The 24,453-nt window shown below is 40.3% G+C and overlaps 2 protein-coding genes across 2 annotated transcripts in view; both read left to right on the top strand.

Annotated features, from left to right (window-relative positions):
* The window catches only part of LOC108114377 (putative dipeptidase NECHADRAFT_87110), an 89,526-nt gene that overhangs the window by 29,820 nt on the left and 35,253 nt on the right, over positions 1-24,453 (top strand). The gene's annotated exons all lie outside the window — the stretch shown is intronic.
* LOC108114383 (peritrophin-44) lies at positions 20,453-21,561 on the top strand. The gene is given in 1 exon segment (XM_017225341.1): positions 20,453-21,561. A coding segment is annotated over 1 exon segment (954 nt). The 5' UTR covers positions 20,453-20,467; the 3' UTR covers positions 21,422-21,561.

Here is a 24,453-nt window from a genome sequence, read left to right as displayed (position 1 = left end):
GATAAGGCATCGCCTCATCAATCAATGTAAGGCGAGAGGGTAACTTCTACGAAGAAGGATTGCATCTGCTGGCTTTAGACTCTCCTTCGATTCCTTCCCCTCACAATTAGAGATCTCCGGATTTGTGCACGAATTCTAAATGTTTATCGACTTGGTCGACCCTCTGAGCAAAGACCTCCTTGCCTGCCCCAGGATGAAGTGAGCAAATTGATGTGAAAATGCAAGTGATTCGATTTTTCATGTCCAGACGCCCCAGCCAGGTCCATCCAGGACTCGCTTTGATTGTCGTCCTTGACGTTGATTTGATGAATTATTGATTTGTTTGATTAATCGCCGGGTCGGGTGGCCAGCAGGCTGTCTGCATTCTTTAGGGTGCCAAACATGCTCTGCACGGGGAAAAACTAGGCTTTAAAATTGTTTTATTTTTAAATATTTTCAGTCTTAAAGTAAAGCAAAGTCAAAGAAGTGTAAAGTGGATTTATTATAGTAAAAAACCTTAAAGAATTTAAAGAAATTTTAACAGAATTTCTGGAATTTAAGTCCTGGTTAAGTTCTCTTTTTTCCCCACAGTTTTCCTAGTGCGCTTTTACTGGTTTTCTGCCAACACTTTATGACTTTCAGCCTTAATGGGGACAAAGAGAGTTGGCCAATTATGCGAACAATCGACTGCTAAATGCAGTTTTATTTATTTCTGAGAGATTAAAACTGCACTCGACCCGCTGCGAGATACGTGTTCTTAAGATCCTGGAGCATTCTCTGGCCCATTAAAGTCCCCATCTCCGGAAGCTGTCATGCCCCCAAAAGATAAATGAAAGTAAGGGGGAAAAAGTGATGAAGAAAAACATCACAATGGAAAAGAAACGAAGAAAAATGGGACGATGAAAAAAGTGCGGGAAATATGAAAAACAACGGCGGCAGCAATTTGCAGCATGGACGTACAGGACATGCCACAACAATGGCCGTGTTTGTCCGCGAGAACGTGCCCTCAGGATGGGGGTTGGGGCTGGCGACTCCGGCGGAGGCCGAAACAAAAAGTTACCCAACGTCGGACAAGTGTCAAACATAACGGCAGGCGAAATAAAAGGATGGAGCCAAAGCCACGCCCCCGATTCCACCCATTGAATTCTGGGAAAAACGGAAGTGAGCAGTAACCATTATCATACTTGGCGACATTTTCGCTTTCTTGGGGAAAAAGTTAAACAGTGTAATCGCAAGTCATCGAAGGTGGTTCAAGCTATTATATCTTGTAAGAATGAGTAATTCTACTTATTCGCAAGATCTTACTTCATAAAATTACAGGACAACTGTCGAACGGTTTAGGGCTATCGATAGTTAGTTAAGTTTAAATTTAGCGCCGCCAGAGATCGGTATTTGTGTGTGAGAATTTGAGGATCGTGTTATTCGGTCACTCTAAATTGGGCAATGACAAGCTTAAATTGGGCGCGCCAAGTCACACGATTTGCGCTATAACAATGAGAGGGAATTTGTGGTAAGCTAAGGAATTGTATTAAGTTAAGTTATCTGAGGTCTATATTCTAGAATAAAACACTTCACATTACATCACATCACGTCACACGCGATATTGCCATTGAGTGTTCGGAAGGCATTCCCCGTGATCGGCCAAGCGGCGTCAAGAACAATTTCCCACAACCATTTTGCCTTAGCAAAGAGTTGTTTTGCTTTTTCCACTTAACCAAAGCACAGGGAAACCTCTTTAAAAAACCATCCATCCATCCACATGTGACTTTGTGGTAGGAGGCAAGAGTGCATGAGTAAACGAAAATGTTACAAAAAATTGAGCACAACACATTAAATGTAAATCAACATTAGCTGCGACATTATGATTATGCTGATGGACAGAAACATTTGGGTGGCTACCGGAGAACATTAATCAAAATCATAAACGTGCCCCAAAAACGTTAAACGGAAACAGAAAGAGAGAGAGAGAGAGAAGGAGGGTGACCTAATGTTCAATTTTTATTGCCCAGAACCGAAATGAATCGATTCCTTAATGTATGCTGAAGTAAGAGACAAGGAAAACACAACAAGAAGCCACGAACCCACGGAGGACAGTTCGATAACTCGTATGACATTTGCCATTCGCCTCCATGGATGATTAGGCAGAGGCACCAACAACGCACACACGAAGGGCATACATTATGTATTCCCTTCAACCTTCCCCAGTCAATCAGTAGATGGGGGAAAAAAGCATCCATCCCCCACAAAGGTAAGTGGGCCAATTTTGCTGACTTGTCACTTCCGGTCAAATGGCTCTGAATGCCGACTAACCAGAGGCATAAATCTCCCCAGGAAAGGGGGGCAACCGCCTCCCATTGTCGTTCCTGGGGGAATAGAAAACGTTGGCAATCTGTGAAATTTGCAGACGTACCATTGAATGCGCATGAAATTAATGAAATTAGGCGATGCCAATGAATTTCCCCCGTTGTCAATAATTCGCCATCGCCTACGTATTATTCATAACCAACCTGCCTGCACAGAGTCATAACTTGGTATGTGTCTGCCAAGGACGGTACTTGGCCATGGATAAAGGGTCGATCCAGTGGCTTATTCATGACAGTTTATGAATCTGTAAGTGATTTTTATGTGAATTTATCGACATTGGAGCTGACACGTTCGCCAACTTAGCCCCTCGATTACTCCCCTAGGCAACAGTTGCCAAAAGGTCTTGAGTTTCCATCAATTTGGCACATCATTCGCAAATTTTCATAAATAATTTACAATAAAAATCAAATAATATTGTTCAAGAGAGGTAGAAGTTTTTCATGCGGTTTTCAAATGTCACAATTTATTTGCTTTTTTGATAAATTTAAATATTGTGGTTTTCCTAAGAGACCTCGAGGAAAATCAATTGAATTTGAATCTGTCACATAAAAGTCAAGTAAATTTTCCCCAACAAAACAAGAACTGAATGTTTTTTTTACTTGGATGACGACTTTTAAGACTCTTAAGTCTTGTAGCCTAAGACCTGAACTGTGACGTGGGCCAATTTGAAGCTTTGCTCTGCTAGTCCAGCCGTTAAAAGCCTCTGGAAAAGGCTTGGCCTTGGCCATTAGCCTTTCGGTTCAAACGACTTTCGCGCTGCGTCAGCTGGCCCTGGAAACAAATGAACTCATTTGTTCTAATTTAATCTTATTACATGGAGATTTATTGCCTTGCGCATGATATGGCAACCCTTTCAGAACTGCGACCTTTAGGAGGTTAGGTTCTCCCCCAAGTTCCTTTCCCATGGAATTTGAGTTTGAGTTAAGGAGTTCGAGCGGTGGAGAAGGGCAATTTAAAAAACGATTCAAGTGAAAGTGCTCGAAAGTTAATTATGATTGATTGAGTGCCATTGAAGGCGACAGAGAGTGGAAGGGGGGAATTGATTTTCGTGACTGCCACGACTCACACATTTGACAGCCAAGTGTAATTGACGGACCAAAATTGCGCATACGCACTGTTGATCGAATTTTAAAGAGCGAGGCGTGTAAACGACTTTGCCAGATGGTTGGCCACCAGAAAAAACAAAAACTCCCAACTAAACTGGGAAATTCAGTGAGTCTAGGCCATCAACGTCGGATTCAGCTGGCAATAAAACGAGTTAGGGTTTTTATGATTCCCCTGACATTCGCACAGCCAGCCAAATATAAATCCAAATACTAAATAATTAAAAATGGTTAAAGTTTAATGAGCGTCGGGTGCCATAAACCTAAATTACAAATAGCACGAAGAGAGGCACAAATGAAATTTCGTAAATTAGGTGAGGCAGCTATTTTCACTCAGAAAAATGTTGGCAGAATAGTTTTTGGACTTTTCTATAAATTATAAATTATCAGTTACTTGAATAAAAAAACAAGTTTAAGCAGTAAGTAGTATTAACTATAGTAATGATACTTGTTTTCTTCTATTATAACAACCCCTCCCTTAGTTTCTTTTAAAGTCACTTTTGGTCCTTGCATGGCCGCCCTTTATTTTCCTAGGATTTATGCCCAAGTGTGGAGCTCCCATTTGGACACCGGCAGTTTATCTTGGTTCCTAATGAATTGAGATGAGTGGGTTATGCTCCTGACAGGATTGCAGTTTGTTAGTTGCAACACCGCCCCTCCCGCCCAAGCCACCGCCCACTGTGTAAATAAGAGCAACCTTGTGCCAATTGTTAGTGTGTGTAAGTGTAAGTGTCTGTGGATGGATGTGGATGTGTGCGTGTGAGGCTGACTATTTGTATTGTCCTGCTAACCAGTTTTGGGCATTTGAGCAAATTTTCCATGTGAGTTTCGTTGGGCGGAGAAGTTCCTACCAGAATGAAAAACCATCTTCTCACTGCACAGTGGGGTTTGGGGGGAAGAAAATCACGCAAATTCCAGCAGCATTGATTTATTTGTGCTTGGCAACCAATTAAGCCCGACAGCCCCACACACATTCCAGTTCCCCTTATTTGGATAGCTGCTACCCGAACCCTGTAATGTGATTATATAATTTTATAAGCTAACACAATACCTGGCAACCGAAATTAAATTACATTTAAATGAAAGGGCAGTCTGTGAAAATATCTCCATAGTTTCGGTTCGGTAATGCATCTGATTTAAATCCAATCAAATTGATTTCATGAACTGAAAATAAAGTGCAATGTTCTAGTAATCAAGAGCTGCAACAGCCCGTGCAACAATATACTAAATTGATTAGTGAAATCTTTACTGAAATCATGGCTGTAGCTGTTGGCTTTTAATTATTCTGTGGCCTGGAACTTCATTAATGCCTTTAGATTTAGCCTATGTCCACAGTGAGAAATGAAAGTAAATTTAAACTAAAATTGCCGATAAGAGCCCATTGTACGACAGGAACTAATCTGCCTGGACAACCTGCCACTTGGTTCATCCTTCTACTTTCATTTTTAATGGCCTCTCTCTGTCTCTGTCGGGGTCTGGGATTCCAGCATCTGCCTTCCATGTCGTCCATGTCTATGTCTGTGCCTGCGATTGTCGCCTCGCCAGTCCATGGTAATTTATGTGCAGCAATCTAAACTCATTTAGCACGCAGCGAGGCGAATATGTGGCCAGACACTGAGCCGCATTGCTGGCTAAAGCCACATAGCCCAACCTCCGACATTCAACCTACAGTCTCCAGTCTGACCCCGATCCTTTGACCCCCATTCTCATTCCCATTGGAGTCCTGGTCCTGCAATAGGCAAAGTTAGCGCTGTTTGTCCTTAAATTGGCTTCGGCTGTGTTGGCTGTGCCAGTACCGATAGTTGTGCATCCTTCGTCCTCCACAATCGCATTTGGTGGCACTTGGTGACCGCGCCGCTCCGCTCTGCTCCCGCTGGAATGAACTTATCCTGTTGACACTTGGCTTCGTTATATAAGCGCACCGCAGCTTGCACCGCACATCTTTGTAGTTGGCTGGTTTGGCGGTTCTTTCCCTTTCCTATTTCCTGAAAAACACACACACTTGCACTAAGGAAAACAGAGATTCATTTTATTATTAAGTAGTTTTCTTTACCCAAAGTTTAGTTTAACAGCTAAAGAAAAATCCCTTTAAAATTCAGTAAATAAGTTGAACTATTAACATATTAGTTCATTATTTTTGTAATTATCATTTAATTAATCACAGACTTTATACTTTTTACTCCAAGTGTAGACAAGTTAGTCAACTAGTTTGCACTCTGCTGATCCTTGGGCCTCCTGCAGCCTCGTCTCCTGCCCCCTCCCGAGGCAGCTGTTGCTCATTTCCTTCGACATTTGCATCACAAGCAGCCACACAAAATCAACAGACAAACAAAAGGTAAACATAGACAGACGCACACACACTTATATTAACACACACAAACATACACACACACATGCACAGAGCATTCATATTTATTAAAAGCATTCGTCGTCCTGCGGTTGGCAGTCTCCGCTTATCCACTTTCCCACTTTTCCACATTTTCCCGCCTCTTTCCCTCTGGGCCTCGTCGCTGTCGTCGTCGTCGACAAGCTTTTCATTTCAGTCTTAATTCCTTTTGAATAATATCTACCACTTAAACTTACAAAGCTTCAAGAACGCACATGACACAGGCACACACACACACACACACATACATATATACTAGCATTTCTGACAGTCACATGTACTTATCGCCAAGTACAATTCACGTCCGCGTTTTGTACTAAAAGACATGGGCGGAGTTGATATAGGGGGCTTAAATGTGTCTGTCTTAGTGTTTACTTCATTTAATTTATATTTATTTCACATTTGAACAAAGTTCTCTAAATAGTAACTATTTGAAAAAAATTGATTTAGGGTTATATCACTCATACGTCGTGTTGTACCTAAGAGAGAGAAACTCATTCTTATATTATTGTACTCCTTACTTCTTAAATATATGGAAATCAGTTTACTATACCTTTTGCTCGAAAAATATGCAATAATCCAAGTCTGAAACAGGCGGAGACCTTACACTTTTAAACACCTTTTTTCAATGTTAAATTTAATTTAATATCTTCCAGATGACTTTTTGCACTTATTTTATCATTTAATTAACATCCAAAGATGCTATTAAGAACCATGACAATAAATACCTTTTCATTCATTATGTTTCTTTTTGTCTTTATCCCCACTAGGTACGCCCTTTTATCTCATAAAACAAAGTGTTTTATGGCTATAAGTGCCAGCCATAGAGTTCCTTTGTTTATTTTCCTTGGGCTTTTGTTAATATATACATACTATATATCTGATGAGACCTGTAGCCTGTCAGGTTTCCCAATTATTAGCGGTCTACTCGTACATATTTGTTTTCATGTGTTTTCCATATTTGATGTCGTCTTAAAAACATTTTTGTCCCCCCTCAGTTGCCTCTCACTCACCGCATTTGTTGATGGAATATCCTGATTTTGTTTGTGTTGTTTCCACTGTCATTGCCTCAATGTCAACAGTGAAGTCAAAGAGGCCCGCAGGCCAAATGTGTTTCTCGAATTAATTATGGTTGTCGCCGCGCTAAATTGCCACAGTATCTGCGGTGGGTAAACCGACCCTCAAACGTATCTGCGTCCTAAGACAAACACAACAACAGCTCTGCCATTGGCCACGTGCTTTGTACATACATGTGATTATTTGGTTAGTTAGTTTGGGGGATTAGCATATGAGGTCATAAGTCGAGTGAGCTGTACTGCCATAGAAAGCCTTTGATGTAAACATAAGCTGCTATAATCGTTTACTTTAATAAGGTAAATTTAAGTTAGATTTTTACTTCTTTTGCAAATAATGTTTGTAACATTTTGTATATTCGAAAACTGTATATAAATTTTTGATAGGCCAAAAGCCATTTGAATTTTTCTGACAATGAAAACATGTGGCAGATTATAGCCTGAAAAATTGTTGAGCTAACATACACACAGCATTCCATATTATTCTAGAATAGAAAATTATGATGTTATTTGTGAATATAGCATTGGCAGGAGGGGGGAATAAATAATTTAACTTCAGGCAAGAGCTATGCCAGTGCCAAAGCCTCATGACATGACTCTTGTGAAATTGCATAGAATTAATACCTTTTGTGAAGGCATCCATTTCAAAGGTCGCTATTGGATATTCAATATTGCACTGGGTCAGAAGGAAAAGAGAGACAGAGAGATGATGTGCAGCATTTTCAATTTCCCGCCATCGGCAGTGACGTTTTTATCTGCTAGTCGACAGCGGCAGTTCGTAGTATATTTTTCCAGCAGATCGCATGTCATGTCCGCTGCCAGCTTTCTGATGATTACTTCTGCTGAAAGGTAAACTTATGGACAGCAGCTGCAGTATGGAAGGATGTGCACTAGCACACACTCACACTAGCGCACACATAAGTGGGATCCTGGTCGAGTGCATCCTTTTTCCAGAGCATGGGAGCGTGGGGGCGTGGCTTTCCGCCCAGCTGCATACGCACCTGAACTGTTGGCGAAGCAAAAACAACACCTGACCTAAAGGCAAAGGCCACTGCGCAGTAGCTAGGCGAGGGAAGTTTGGGGAGTTTTGAGGGGGAAATGCTAGTCAATTAACATTAGTTAAGTGCGATATATCAAGGAATTGATATTAACGGTCCTTTTTTTTAAATGCTTTCAATTCCCATAGAAATGACAGAAAAAATAAGAAAAAAACACTTAAATAGACCTAAAATGTCAGACAATCTATTTACATTATTATTTCCCAATAAAGAATGACATATTTTGTAAACTTCATTAAAGTTACCTCCTAAAAAATGTTCAAAATAACCGCAAACAATGCCTAATTCTCTACAAAACAATCGCTTGAAAATGCTTTTATTTCTTTGGTAAACTTTGTGACCAAGTTAATGGCATTTCGCAAAAAAAAACTTGCCCTCTCCAATGTGTAAACGTCGGCAGATTTACAAAGTGAAAGCTTACACAGCTCTGCCTTTTTATTTTTTGTTTGTTCGCTGGGCCTACCCTCGATTTCCTGTGGAAATGTGCGGACGCAGTGTGTGCTGGACATGTTTGCCATGTCCTGCGGCCAACTGGCTGTCAATGCGAATATTTCATATAGAAAACAACTTTGACCCTGTGGCCGACGAGGCATCCCAATTGTTTGGCCAGGTCCCACTGTTCCCTCATCCACTGCTCCTCCCAAACAGTCGTCCCCTTCATTCTTTAATTAACCACTGACCACTAGTTGCTGGCCCCATGTGTGTGTGTGTGTGTGCGAGTGGACGCCAGTGGATGCCCTTGGCGAGTACGTGCTAATGTAATCCTCGTCGTTTTAATTACAAAATTCCACAAGGTCCTCGGCCATTTAAGCGCCAGCTGCAGTGCCAAGTGGCCAAAAGCAAAGGGCAACCAGTCACAGAATCAGAGACAGCTCGAGAGATCCTCCGTTTAATTCACTTTTCTACAGGCCTCGTAAAGCTAACGTAGCATACTTTTCAGTGCTTCAAATTTTGCACACAAAGAAATTTTCATAAATATGGAAAAAAAAGCTAATGAAACTAATTTGATTAATAAATAAAATTTGAAAAAAATCCTAGAAAGTGCATCTAAAATATGTAATTAAAAAGGTTTAGTTTACCTTTGGTTAGGCTAAAAGTTCTAACTAAATTCAAAAGGCATATTTCAAGACCCAATCAAAAAAATTTGTTGCCTCGAACGGCTTAGCATTGTTTGTCCTGCTGACGCGTCCAGAAGTCATGTCCTGTTCAGCTGGCATTGCCTCACCTCGCAATTAGTGAAACTGCCAGTTTGGCACATTTCGGCTCCCATCCTTCGCAGTGGCTCAAAAGGCTCTTTGCATTTAAATTGGCATCAACTTGGCCACAACAACCCGTCGACGACGACGATATGTCCGTTGATAAAGCTCCGTTGCTGCCGTTTGGCATACACTTAATTATGCTCCTTAATTGCCATGGCATCGACTCTCAGCCTGGAACAGACATTCGCCAACGCATTCAAATGACGATTGACGAACCGAAAATAATTGAAATTCAAATACAGGACTCACAATTGCGGGCACGTTCCAGACGCCGCATCTTTGCGGAAGGAAGGAAGTCCGAAGGAGTTTGTGCTTGCCTGTTCTCTCGCCTTAATTCCGCGAATTTCATTTGCATTTTGAATGTCGGCAATTTATATTGATGAAGAACTCTTTGAAGCGCAAAGGAAAGGTGAATAAAGGCTGGGACCCCCTGAGGGAGAAATACAGGAAAAAGAATCGGAATTTCCTTTCTGTGCATAAAACGACGAGACTTCATTGCAGTCTCCCCAAAACCTTAAAAACTTATCATCTCCAGAAGTACCTTACATAACAGTATTAAATATTTAAAATTTGCATTTTAAATAAATTAAATAAGAAGTTTAAGCTCATTAAATTAAGAGGCAACAATCAGCTTCTCGCCAACTATAGAACAATATTTCGATAATCCCGTAAAGAGCAAAGCCTCTTAATGATTGAGAATAAATTAAGTCTGCTCGAAACACCCCCAAGGGGCTTTCAGCCAGTGCGATTAAGTGGATTTCAAATAAATGGAAATTAAAACAGAAATAAATAATTAAAAATCAGATTGCCCTGACAGCATCATATATATAAATGATAACTTAATATGACCAACAGATAGAGAGCACTTCTTTAAGTTTAATTTAATTTTGTGATCATTTCACATCTTGACTTGATTTCATTGCGTTGCTTCCGTTGTTAAGACATTAAGATGGGAACCCCAGTTTCATAAATGGCTTGGCCTCAGGCTATGAATGTTGGCTTAGCATGCAAATTGCTCTGTAAACACCCATAGTCGACTGCAAAATTACGCATACGCAGCGTTAGCCGAACGATGGCATAATGTGTGCAAAGCACTTGGTAAATGCTTGCCAACTGACAAAGGCAACTTCAGCTTCAGCTCGATTATCCAATTTAAAGTTTGCAGTCAAGAACTCCTTACAGTTCTGCTAATCCTTTCTAATTGGAATGTTTTGCCAAAGGAGAAGTAGTTACATAAGGAAAATCATTTCTAAGTTAGCTATATAAACTTTATTTGGAAACATTATAAACTTTTCAAAAAGTCATATAATTATAAGTTTCATACTATTAAATCCCCTTTTTGAGGCTCGTTATCCATAAATCGCCGGGGTAATTAGATAACCTGAAATTCTAATTAAATTTCTATTGTCCTATTGTACACACGGCGGCAATCGCATTACATGACTAAACAAGGGGGCCGAGTACCACGAGGACCCATTCATTATTTGATTCGCATTTGCAATCCGCTTAATGCTAACATATTCCAACAGAAATGGCCATGTCGATGGCTTTTAAAGGCTGCCCCATTTGTGACAGCGCCAACGATTGGTGGTGCAATTTCCGCAAATTAAAAGATATCACTTACAGCAAAATAATTTTCCAAACCGCAAAAAGTTTGTCATCGTGGGGCGGTAACAACAATGCAAACATGACACGCCCACACGATTTTTCGTCCGCCGCTGCTAACTGCAACTGGCGTTGGTGGATTTTTCTTTTATCTTTTTTTTTTTTTTGGCCACCGCGTTGACAGCAAATTGAATTAGAAACGCATTTTCCAACGAACAAAAGTGACCGCTTATATGGGGGTCGGGAAATAGCGATGGTAAAATGTCGATATGTGAAAATTTTGACGCTAAACATTAGTCAGGGGAAATCTAATCTAACATAAGGCGGCCGATTCTTGGTGGCCCATGACAGGGTGTCATAGAAATCTCCTTTCCTCGGCTGGAAATTTAACTAATTTTTATCTTTGTTACTAAAAGTTTTCTAAGTTCTTCTTTTAAGAAGTAATATTTTCTATATAATCAACTTCAATTCATTTCTCATTGACACATTGCCCATCCCTAAAACTACTCAAATGTGGGTCGCGCTCTGATGGGAGATGCATGCAACAACTTGTACCCGTTCACAGAATCCGGATGTGAACAATGACAAACCGCAAAAATTCAATTTAAAGTTTGTACTTCAATGCCGAGCACTCGCATTCTGCCACCACACAGTGTTTGCGTGGCAAAGTAGAAGGGGGAGTTTGCTAGTACATCGAGTGCCTGCCTGCCTAGGGCCAAGGGATACGTGCATGTAATTGGAAAATATTGAACTGTGAACAAGTTTCCCCTCCGACGCCAAGGCATCCAGACACGGCAAATTTATTATGCCTGAGAGCCAAGTTCCTCCTGGCAGCCATAGCCAAAGTCAGAAACAGTAAGCAAGCGAATGCAAAATTCAAAGATCCATTCGATAAAACCCTGGCAATTGATATCCGGCCATCAACATCCGAATGGTATGTCTTTATAGAAGTTGCTATGACTGACAGGCCCAAAAGGGTGCCATCAATTTTTCACTTATATGGGTAAATTAGGTCAAAATGAAAAGAAAAAGCATATCCAAAATTTAAATTTAAGTGCAACAATCACTCCTTAAAAACTCCAATGGATATTAGTTTTTATGAAAGCAACCAAAACAGATTTTCCGCATGCCTAAAATATCCTAGAAAGCAAAAATAAAAGATGTTTGAAAAAGCAATTAAAAGAAAAACTTCTGAAAAATGAAAAAATACCTGGTCTAGTGGAAACCCCAGAAAATATTCATAACAATTCATTTTTAAATTAGTTTTTACCTCCCAGGCGATGCTGAATTTTGATTTAGTAGTTTATGTGGATGCGGATTTCCTGGGGATTTTTATGTTTACAGTGGGGCTTAGCTGAGATCTGCAGCCAACAGCAAGAAAAGTAAAAAAAAAAATGTGAAATCCCCTAACGACACACACACACACACACACATACTGACTCAAATATGTGCTCGCACACATGCCATATTTTAGCATTTGTCATAATTACAAAGCCAAGCCCGTGGGAAACCAAAGAGCAAGGAGAAATGCCATAAAGTGGAAAGAAAATGCGCGAATTTTGAAAATTTCATCTCCTTTTCGTTGGCATGGCAGCTACCAAATATGTTTTTTACCAAAACCAAAAACCCCAACACCAACCGCCACCCACCGCAGCGCCTTTGGTCGACAATTATTAACGTCTTACAGAAAGGGCGGCGGCACATTTATGACTGCACTTTTCACATCCGTTTCCGCATCCGTCTGTCGACACGCACACCTATGTAGGAAATACACAGAAAAAAAAAATTTTTTTTAATAACATTTTTAATAATAATAAAGCCACTAAAAATATTATCAATAAAATTAAAGCAAAAGCTATTTAATACCTAAATTCATTTATTATTTAAAATTAGGTACCTTTTTTTCTCTCTCTGCATAAACACGCATACGAAGAACACTGCCAGAAATTCATTCATTTTTTGTGGGCGTATAGCGAACAGGTCGATGGGCGTGGTCCCTGTTTGCTGGCAACAGCGAAAGCAATTTCACTTTACATTTGTTTTACGGCATTTGCTGCCACACATCTGTGCTCTCGCCCTGCACGACGAAAAGTGAGAAACGAGTGGGTGAAAGTGGGCGGTTGGTTGGTTTTTGTGGGCAGTGGGACAATATGTTTGCTGCGTTTTCCAACCGACCCCCCACGACCGCCCGCTAGGCTGCTCCGGTGATAAGTATTTATTATTATGCCTCTTAATGGGCGGAATGCTTTGCTTTGTGCTTTTACCCAAATGAGTTTCCCTCATTAGAGTACCGCTCTTACTTTGGGGACTTCCACTCCGGAATGTTGCAGCCATCTGTTTGATGGTCTTATTACAAAAGGAGCACGGATTCTAGTCTGAAAATGATATTTCTAAGAAAATGTTAACTAAGAACTATAAATAGAAGTGAAAAAGCTGACTTTTTTTGAGGTTTCTTTGACTTTTGTTATTTTTAGTTAATTGGAAATATTACCCAAAAGTTCTGCTTCTGACTGCTATTATTTAACTTCCGGGCTTAACTAAAGTGAATATATCACATAGCTTCTGGCATACAAATACATTTGTTTTCCATTTAAATATCTTAAACGAAGGTTGACAAAGATTGTTGTTTCGCTTGTAAAATTCAAATTAGCTTCCAGGGAAATGCAAGTACTCGACATCCTCGTGTTAATTACTCACATAAACATGAAATGTGTTTCGGCATTTGCATTCAACTTTGTCCGGCATCGAAAAAGAAAACCTGAACAAGATGGGCCAATAAACTTAATGCGCTCCATTAACTGTGAATCTCTAATTACCCGCGGAGAAAACGAATGAAAGGAATATATATCCGGGCAACATCCTTTCCAGCTGTTTACACTTTATGCCAGCCCAGATTTTGGCATCTCCGTGTTACGTGTTTGCATTTCTGGTTTATTGTCTGCCGAATAAAACATTTTCGTGGTGGGCGTTGCAATAAACGCAGTGGAATCGTTTCATTCCCACATATTGGCAGGCACACAATTCGCGCTTACAAATTTTTTGTTGCTGAAAGCCCATAAAAGGGGGGCGTATTCAGGAGGCAAGGACACCAGAGATATATGTGCATTTGGGCGCTGGCATAAGGGAAAAGATTCGATTTCCTCGGCAGTGCGCCCGAAACCCAATTCGCTGGTTATTAAAAAGCAATATTACGCCCTGCTCGTCCTCAATTTATGAATAATTCATACGGGCTTTTCTTTGTACTTCTCATACTCGTACTCGTACTTTTCATCTCATTCATCTCGCAAAGACTGAGAACCTGCAGCCTTCAATATGCAGATTATTAATTTACACAACGTGGCAATATGCGAAATTATTTTAAAATGCATCGTGATAGTGAAGAAACCCTCCAGAGGGCAGGGCAACTTTTAAAATAAGAAATTAATAGCCCACCCCCAGGGGCAGTGGCATCTGCGAAGGTCAGAGTTCAGCCAAAGCTTCCCTTAACGAGGCAAAGGTTGAGAGGTCAGGTGGGCGGAAGGATACGGTGAAACGTGAAGGATTTTTCGAGCTTCAACGTAATTTGATAGCGCTTTGTTTAGTTCATTGGACAACAATGAAGGCAAGTCCTTCAGAAATATAAGTTTCCTTTCTCTGTCCGGCCAAGTGAAAATTCTTTATTGGTTCTACGAATATCTTAAATGAAAATTGCTCTCCTGGAATTTTGGGAAATAAAGTTTTGAGTATAAAGTAATATGTCACAGAATGTATTAAATAAAAGGTTGGATGCTAAGGGATTTACTTTGAGAGTGTTTTGGAATAAAGGAACCTGATTAATAATTTAAATCCTTTTCTTTACAAAGCACTACAAATTAAGAAAACAACTCAAAAGAGAGCAATTAAAACTTAACAATTAATAAATTATAACTAAACTTTGTGCAATAAAGAAAGCGTTGGTCTGAATTTTCCAACTTAAAATATGGCGCCAATAAAGGTTATGTTTTTTTAGCCCACTTGGGTCCACGTCCAATTAAAAATTAAAACAATACTTTCGCCGAGTACAGGTCACGTTGGGCCGAGTGACCGTAAACTCGCATTATTAACAAGTTGTGAGCAAATGGATTTGTGCAAAGTCAAAAACCTAACCCAACCCCACCCACGACCATGGCAGCTAAACCCATTTCAGCCATTCTCCCGGCAATTTAGCCATCCATTCTTGGGTTTTGGATGTCGCACGGGGCAGCACGTAAACATAATTAGACGCACATTTAAAAGGTCGTTAAACGCCACAAACAACACGACCGCCCCGAGTATCCTGCCAAGACCCATCTCAGGGACCCCTTTTTCCCAGTGAAAAGTTGACCCAGGCGCCACTCACGCGTATTTGCATCTGGCCAAAGTGGCTGCCATTGCCATTGCCCATGGCTCTCCTTTCGGGGCCCTACACCCGCGCGTGACCAGGAAAAAAGGAAAACTGCTGAGCACGTGGATGAAATAAGGACACTTAGAACAGCATTTTCTAAAAATGTCATAAGTGCTAATTAATATTTTTAAAACCTTACTGTTATCAGCACTATAGTTATATTTATAATTAATATAATTTAGGTTTGAACTTTCACATAAATTCTTCAATTCCGCTGTTCCAATACAATACAAAACTAAGTTAAACTAAGGATAAAAAAGCTAGGGATTAAGTGGAAGATCTAGGTACGGGCACTCTACGATCGAAGGAAGCAGGACAGATGTTGTATAAAATAACGGAAAATTAAAATTCTACTGAATTAAAAGAAAGTAAGATTTAAAAACGTACTTTTTTTGTAACTTTAAATTATTAAGATTTTCTTCGAGTGTAGCTGTAACAGCAGCAATAGAAGTAACAGCAACATCAGTAATGTCAGCAGCAGCAGCAACAACTGGCGAATGCCATTAGCATCGTTGAGGTGGCTGGCGTAGTTGGCCCTGGCACAAAGCATCTGGGGAGTGTGCGAAGGTGCACTTCAGGAGGTTGTCAACGAGTCGACATTGTTTCAAGAGCGAGAAATGCGACTTTGAAACCTTGAACACCCGCACTTACAGGCCAAGCAATCGCAGGAGCAATAACAACATGTTCCATGTGCATGGCAGCTCGACATCTGTCCAACGCTTTTGAATTATGGAGGGACAATCCGAAGTGGATGATATTCCGAATGGAAAACTTCACACATGTCTTGGGTTTGTTTTAGGAAATAGGAGTATATAGTAGTAGGTCTCACATAGTTTAAAATCCTATATAACATTATTGTAAGTTCCCAATTTTTATCGTAAGTTTCTTTCATCAAAGCAAAAGAAAACTTTTCAATTCGATTGTAATCAACCTTCATTAAAGAATTCTTTTTGGAATTATTTATAGGGCCATCTTTGATTAGTTTCAAGGGCAACCCGTAATAAAAGCCCAAATAATTCACTTGCAGATACGTGGGCGAAACAAGAATTAAGCCAAGCATAACCTTAAGTACTATTGTCTTTATTTTGCGACCACCCATGCACTTTGACCCTGATAACTTATGGCGAACTGCCTCAACCTCTCCCCAGGTGGCGCCACACTAAGTCAACACGTGGCTTCTGGCAAAGTACCTACACCTTATAATGTCTGCCACATTCCACAGAAAGCAAAAACAAAAAAAAAGCATGCTGGAGGAGCACTTTAATGCCCATCTGGACCTTGGAAGAGGTACCTAGAATTTTTGTAACTCTGTGCAATAAAAATGCAACGTTTATAGCTGGTCGCTGTCGTTGCCTCACTGTGGTTTCCTTGCTACCACGTCCACATCGCGTGCTGCGGCCACTTCGGTCCATTTGCCACTTTCGGTGGAAACTGTTACACACTAACACCCCAATGCCACAGTGGTTTCTACTAATACTTAAGTAAATAATCTTTATATATGAAAAGCATAGGTAAAAGTGCTATGGCCAGTACAAAGATCCCGTACATTTATCTGGTTTTTGTTACAACTATTTTTTAATTTAAAAATAAAAATATCCATCTTGCTCCACTGTTTCTTCGTCCAGTCGTGACCTTTGCGAGTGGCCATTAACGCTTTTTTATCTGTTCATAAATTTTAATTTTGGCAAAATACTCCAAGTACGTGGCCCACCCACACCCGGCCGAACCACACTTGGAGCCCCGCCTTCGACTCGAAGGGAAGCCACCATAATTCTTGTTTTAGCTTCAGCGGAGGACCCGGGTCTTCCCTTCGTGTTTGTTTGGCGTTTTCATTTTGGCCAAAAGAAATATGACTTGGTGGCTGCCTTTGGCCGTGCAATTTTCCTTTTAGCCTTATTTTTTTCTTGTCCGCCAAGCGCCGTGTCTTCGTCGCCTTTGAGTCGAGGACCCGTAACCTTATTTCGCCAACGGAGCATCCTCTTCGCTGGCGGACTTGTTTATCGTCCTTTGCATCTCATTGAGCCGGTTGCCGCTTATGAAGCACCCAACCAACCAACCACCCACATTTTTACTGAATACTTTTCCGGAATCTCAGAGGGAGGGGGGTCACACGGAGCAAATGCCCGGGGTTTGTGTCTTGCCTTTTACCTTTTCCCCTCGACTTGCTTCGCTCGGCACTTTTCATTTTTCCATTGCATATTTAACCTAATTAAAATGAGTTATATGAGACAGGTGGAGAGAGCGTGTTAATCCTTGACCTGCTGACTTTGCCGGAGCTCATTTTCCCTGTTGCCCAAGTGGCGCCTTGAGCTGAAGATGTTTCGCTGGCCCCACAAGTCGCTGTCACAAAATGCTTAACGTTTCTTTTAAATGTTTTCACAGGTTTATGCTAGGATACCTGAACTTTGTTTGAATGTTTAATGTTCTAAGCGATAAGATACTCAGCTTGACGATTTAAGAAATCAACATTAATTTAGTTTAATAGAATTATTATTTTGTGATTTAATATGCAGAAATAATAGAATCAGAAAATATATTCAATATTTTGCATCTCGCATAAATCAACCACCTTTGTGTTTATGTTTACTGGAATATAATTGCCTTTTTAATGAGCTTTAACAGCTTTGTTGTTATAAATTATATAAAATGAAGATATTTATTATTCAATTAAAATTTGATATGTAATTAAATTTCCTGATCAAACACAATCCGGAAAAAAATAAAACCAAAGTCTGATTAAATGGATATACTCATTAATGAAAATAAAAGGAAACTTACTAAGGCCATTTAAGACCTCCTCTGCCATTTAGTTAACCCAAAAACTGACTTCAATCCGGTTTCTTATCATTGCAGGTATGTTAATGGAGCCAACTCTCAACAAGTGGATCTCCTTGTCCGACAAACAGGAAACAATGACCAGGAGCGAAGAGCAAACTAACCTAATGAATTTATGTACGAGGTGCAAGGTGCAAAACGCACAAGGCCAGGCAAAGGCTCTAACTGAAAGTACTTAAGCTCATAAAATATTCAAGCCGTGAACATGTGGGGAAAATTACAAAGAAGGCCATGAAAATAAGAACAAAAATCCAGATAGCAGACAGGGCAAAACTGGGGGAGGTGCAAATTGGATGGACAGATGGGCGGATTCTCGACAAAAGAACGAAATCCAAAACAGGCATTTCAAACGAACTTACACAGGGAAAATAATTTGATTATTGTTTTTAAAAAAGTTTTAGTTTCTACAAAAATTGAAGTTGACTGTAAATTTTAAGATAATTTATAAAAGTTTAGAAAGTTAGCCAACTTAAAAAGTCAAAAAAATCGGATTGGGCTTGAGCACGTTGATCTTTATATTTTAAATATATAACTAAATTATTTTTTATACACATTTTTTTGTGTGCACCCCATTAAACTTATCCAGTGCTCTGTAAAAGTCGCAGTCGCACAATTTGCCATTCGTAAGTGTAGGTGAGTGGAGGGAACTTACCCTTGCCCCCAGGGATAGGCAGCCAGCCACTGATTGAAAAGAAAATTACGGGCAAGTAGTTGGAGGGGAAGAGGTGGCCCGCCAGATGGTCTCCACATCGACAGTGCTCCTGATGAGCAGCATAAATGTCCTGCGGATGGAAAGGAGGAAACGGAAGCGACCGGCGCCGCCACTGGGACCAGCGGCCTTGAGTTCCGGAAGTGGTAAGAGCCAGGGGGCCAGGTCCGCCAGGCTCTGAGCCATTTGCATTTAGGAGTCCACATAGATATGTATGTCTATGCCCCTAGACAGCATCCGCTGATGGCAACTGTTCCTTTCTGCTTCGCAGAGCAGATTTCTTTCTTCACTTTTACTGTGGAATTTCAAAATCTCTTTGAAGGCTTATGTAGGGAAATTAGTGCATTTCATCTTTAAACTAAGTTAAGTTTTACTTTTGAGTAAAAACAAATCTATGGGGATAAAAAGAATATAACCTTAAAGCTATGCTAACTACTTTTTAGTAATTATATAATTTAAAGTATTATTTTAATTGAGTTCTTAATACACAATACAAACCCACTGTGCCGACATTGGAGCTCGCTGAGGGCTTAAATGGCGTGGAGGCGGAGCGGTTGGAACAGCACGTTGTGGATATTAAGCATGTCCTTAAGCATAAAATGTCAATAAGTGCACCCAATCGATGCTAAGCAGTTTACATTGCGACAAGCCACTGGGGCACCGTCATTTCCCAAGTCCTTCCGATATATTCTCCTTTTTTTTCAAGCAGGAACTGCTCTAACAATGCAAAGGACACGGAAAAGCAGACACATCCAAGCTTATCTTTATGCATGCGTCTCATATTTTCCGATAAACCTATTTGGATAAGCACATTTTTTGCCTGCACTGTACAGGGCAAGAAATTGTGACTTCAAAACAAAAATATATCAATTTTAAAAAAGTTTTTAACATTTTAATTGATATGTTTTTGGTTTTAAAATCGCTATTATTTTATTTTTATTAAAATAAATTGCCAGTATTATTATTTAAGAAACAACAATATTTTCTTTAACTGTAGTAATATTTTTGTATTTATTCTTCTCTGACTTGCAAGTTTATGTCAACATTTTTGCAGAATTTTGCATTTAGACGAAGGTGTTGCAGAATATGCAAGAGATTTTGATATAAAAATAAAGTTCTTTTCTATATATATATATTTTCTTTTCTATAATGACGGCAGAAATGGTACTGAACAGTACACAAACATGTTTTTAAAGTTACAAACTTAACCGTCTGAATAGTTACTTTAAAAATTAATGACTTGAAATATTATCATTCAACCTTGATTTTTATGTAAAGTTTACCTTCCGTTAAGAACAAACTTTATCAAATGGTAGAATGGTTTCCCCAAGACAATTTGGTTGAGAACGTTTTCGGTAATCGACACTGTCTTATCCGTATGTCACTCATTCAGAACATTTCTAATTTCATTGTGAAAATATGTTATTCTTATCAGCTTGTTTTTTGGTATCTACTGACAGGCAGTGACACAAAAAGGCCAAGATACGTTTTAGTACTTAAATATAGCAATAGATTGGGCAAATAGCTCAGTTCATTGAGTTCCAGACGAGTCGGCGGTCTAACCACAATGAGAGGTACTAAAAGCAGAGTGATTATTGCTGGGAGACTAAAGACTAAAGCTCACCTTAGTTCGGCAATGTGGATTCCATCTGGTGATAATTTTGACTTGGCTGGTAGAAATCAAAGGATTTACCATGGAAGAGAAGTGCAAGTTATGGGCTGGCAAGGGTTATATTGGAGATCCCAGTGATTGCCAGGCTTGGGGTTATTGCGAGGACAACAAGCTTATCGATCGACGTGCCTGCAACGAGGGAATGCTCTACAATTTCCGGGATGGAACCTGCCTGAATGCATCGGAGGCGATGTGCCACTCACAGCTCTCGGAGATCTGCGCCGATCTAGAGCCGTGGGACTATGTTGCCGATCCTGCCGATTGCCGGAGGTTCGTAAGGTGCGCGAATATCGATGAACCCGTTTGGGGCAACTGTGGTGCTGGTCAAGTGTACAGTAATAATGAGCAGACCTGCCTGGATGGCAGTTTCGGTTGTCCGCAGGATAACATCTGCTCGTATATGAAAGATGGTTCCATCGTTGGCGATCCGAAGAGCTGTCAGAAGTATTACAAGTGCCACAATGGATTCAGTATTCAGTTACAGTGTTCAGCTGGTCGATATTTTAACCGAAAATCTGGTAAATGCCAATCCTGGTTGCCAGAATACTGCTCCAAAGAAATTTCCGCTGTCCTCCCACCCGCTACAGATTTTCATATATGCTCCAAGTATTATGATAAAGATAAATCCGGAGTGTAGCTTCTTCCGGATTTAATGACTTGCTATGGATTTTATACCTGCACTTCCGAGTTTGTCTTGGGCCAATGGAGCAGCTGCCCTTGGGGTCAGCACTTTGAGTGGTGGAGCCAGCGGTGTGGTTCACCCAAGGATATTAGCTGCCCCTACGATCGCTGCGGTAATATGAATCAGCTGCTGGTGGCCACCATCAACACTGGCTGCAGGGAGTATACAGTCTGCCAGGACTATCGATCAAAGACATCAGAAAAGTGCCCCGATGAGTATCCTTACTTTGATGAGGATTTGCGACGCTGCACTAATGAATTCCCTAATCATAGGGTGTGCTATATGGATGGATAACAGATCTTTATTAAAATATCAATTTGAGTTCACAAACATAAAATTTAAACATATTTTTTCATACACTTGTGGTTTTGCCGCTCGTCAATTCTCAATAGCGATTTTCTCAAGTCAAAACATTTAAACTCTGCCAACTCGTGTTGAACAACTTCAGTGCTGCCAGACTTATTTCTAATTTCAAATTAACTTATTGTTCAAATAGAACCGTTAACTCACAGTCCTGCACTGCAGAACTGCATAAATTTTTGGTGCAGTGTAAAAACACAAAAACACAATCTATTAAAAGGTTTTCGGATACAATTTGTAATATATTTTGCTTCCTTCTGTTAAGTTCAATCGATAAACCATAATTAATTGTTCATGCTTGCGTGAAAGGAACGAAAACAGTCTGCCTCAAGGACCTCTCCACTTACTCCTTTTTAACCATCGGTTGCTTTCTCATACAAATACCTTGAATCTGAAAGAACAACAAAACGGAAAGAGGAAGTCGGGATAAGATTTATGCTCAGCATTTTTGGTATTCAACATTTTCGAGATTGTCTGGGTCCAATTTCCTTAACTTTCCTTTCTTCCATTAAATTCTTAAAGGTACCTTTCGTGGAAGGTGATTTAGGGCCACATCTTCAATGGATTTTCGTGGATTATTTTAAAGTTAAATTACTAACATTCAAAATAAGTTGAATCACGTCACAAGTGATTGATCAGTTGACTAATGATAACTAATTATGCTAAGTGCTGTCTTAGTCAAGCAAAAGTGAAGTATCAACTTGAACAGGAGACATCTTACAGTTGAAGTCTCCCTGCCAGAAAATCAAATGAAGCAACGAAAAATTCAAATATTCCTTGGGGGCCTGTATTTATGAAAACCCAGTGGGTGACTGGGTGGGTGGCGCAGTAAACGCCCTTGAATGGTTATCCATATTGTGGGTGGTTGGGTGTTTGGTTGGTTGTTTGGTTGGCTGGCTGTTGCGAAGGCATTGGCTGCAGGCAGCCCAATGACGAGGCACAACAATACGTCGCGTCATTGAATTATTATGATTGACTTTTATTACACGGAATCGCAATTTATTTTACTTAACAACAGGCTGGGATCGCAGCCCGGAGTGCGGTTAAAAGTAGCGAAAATTTGAATGAAAAGTTGTAAAGAAATTACGTTATTTATCATTCGCAGAGAGGCGACCCAGCGACAGGGACACATTCCCAGTGAGAAAACGAGAAGGGGGAGAGAAAGGGAGAGCCCAACATCTCCCAAACCGTTTCCGTATCCGCTCATTTATTTACCACACTGTCAAGCGCACACACAAATACACGGAGAGAAATGTAATCAAAATGGTTTCATATATATATTTTTATTATGATAATGAATAAGATTTTTTTAAAAGTATAGCTTTAAAAATCCTAAAAAGATAAATAGATTCTGTATGTAAATATTTACCTAGAGTGATATTTGTTTTAAGTGCACCTCGCCACCCGAATATTGATGCTTTCCTCCGCGTAGTTTGTGCACAGTTAAAAAGTTTTTCGCGGCGGTGGCAGAAATTCAAATTTATTGTTTGCGGTTGCCAGGCGTCCCAACCACGCCCACCTTTAGTCGATGGGCTTAAAATTAGTGGCGTTGTCTTGCCGAATCGATGGGCGTTTGATTAACGGTCGCGCCTAGAGATTGAATCGCTTAATTGCCTTAAAAGTAGGCGCGGCCCTTTACTGAATAGTAGGGGTGAAAATTAATGGATAAAAGTCGTGACTATCCAATTACACACGATGTTGCCCGGACTAAAGGCAATAAGCCGTTTTGGTTCCGCCATCACTTACCTTTAATTAGCTAATTCCCTTTAAGGTCTTCTCCCTCAATTGTGGTTCTGGGGATTACCCGATGCTGCACTCCCGGGATTAGAGTTTAGTAATTGCTGTAGAGGACTTTTCGGCTTTGTGCCCTACTGGAGACCATTGAGGAAATGGCAAAAGAAAGTTGCCCAGACTCCTAAGTCGTGAAAACTTTTTCTGCCGCAAAGCATAAGAACAAAAAAAAAAAAAGAAATGTGGGAAAAATTGCTAAAAGAGGCTGAGAAATGTAATGACGGTATTTATGTTATCTGCCTTCTAACTCCGCACTTACATTTATCTGCTTATCCCAGGAATTAATTTCAATAAGAGTGAACTTCTGATGAGGTACTAAAAGTCATACTAGCTTTATGAGTGTAGACTGTTTAGTACCTTCTTTAGTAGTTGAATAAGACAACTTTTTAAAAGCCAACTCTAATATTAAAAACTTCATAGTAAAAGTAGAAATTATAATACGACGGACAAACAATGACAAAAATTTAAATCAACTTTATCTCACTAATGTTTTCCCTTTCATAGGATGACTAAACCTCATTTAAATATCAACCTTTTTACCCAGCAACCTGCCAGGTTTTAAACCATTTACCAAGAATTTCCTTTGTCTTAGCATCGCATTCATGCGGATTTTCCCATTTAAAAATAATTCATATTCATTAAAGGAGAAAATGATGGCGCAGTGGAGGACAAAGAGCAATCCGGGGGAAGCCACCGTTGTGGCGGGACCCAAGCAGTGCAATTCAATGTGGACCGACTTCAACCGCAGGCAACCGCGACATTCCAGTGTCAAGCGTTTTCTTCAGATTGCAGTGAAAACCGCATAAAGCCGAGCCCCCTAAGTCATCCTCGATCCCGGCCGAGGTTTATTCAATGCAGTCAGGGCCAATGCCACTGCCATGCCGGCAGATCCTACGCTCTTTATGGCCGGAGGGCGAAGGGCTACGCTTTTGTTTTTCCAACTGGTTGACTTGGGCCACCAACACCACCACCACCATCAGCGCCTTCTTCGGAACTGCTGAAGTTTCCAATGAACGCTTTTTCCTCGTCGTCCTCGGACATTTTCCATCTTACTGCCGGTTTGTTTGTATGCGTCTGCTGTGGTTTATGTCCTCGTTGTTGACATTTAGTTGACACACACAACACGGATCCCTGCCTCCTTGCCGCCTCCTTTTGGTCCTGAGTCGTGGACTTCC

This window comes from Drosophila eugracilis, unplaced genomic scaffold (assembly GCF_018153835.1).
Source record: "Drosophila eugracilis isolate 14026-0451.02 unplaced genomic scaffold, ASM1815383v1 contig_2154, whole genome shotgun sequence".
NCBI classification, from domain to species: domain Eukaryota; kingdom Metazoa; phylum Arthropoda; class Insecta; order Diptera; family Drosophilidae; genus Drosophila; species Drosophila eugracilis.
This window is presented reverse-complemented; position numbering and strand designations above follow the sequence as displayed.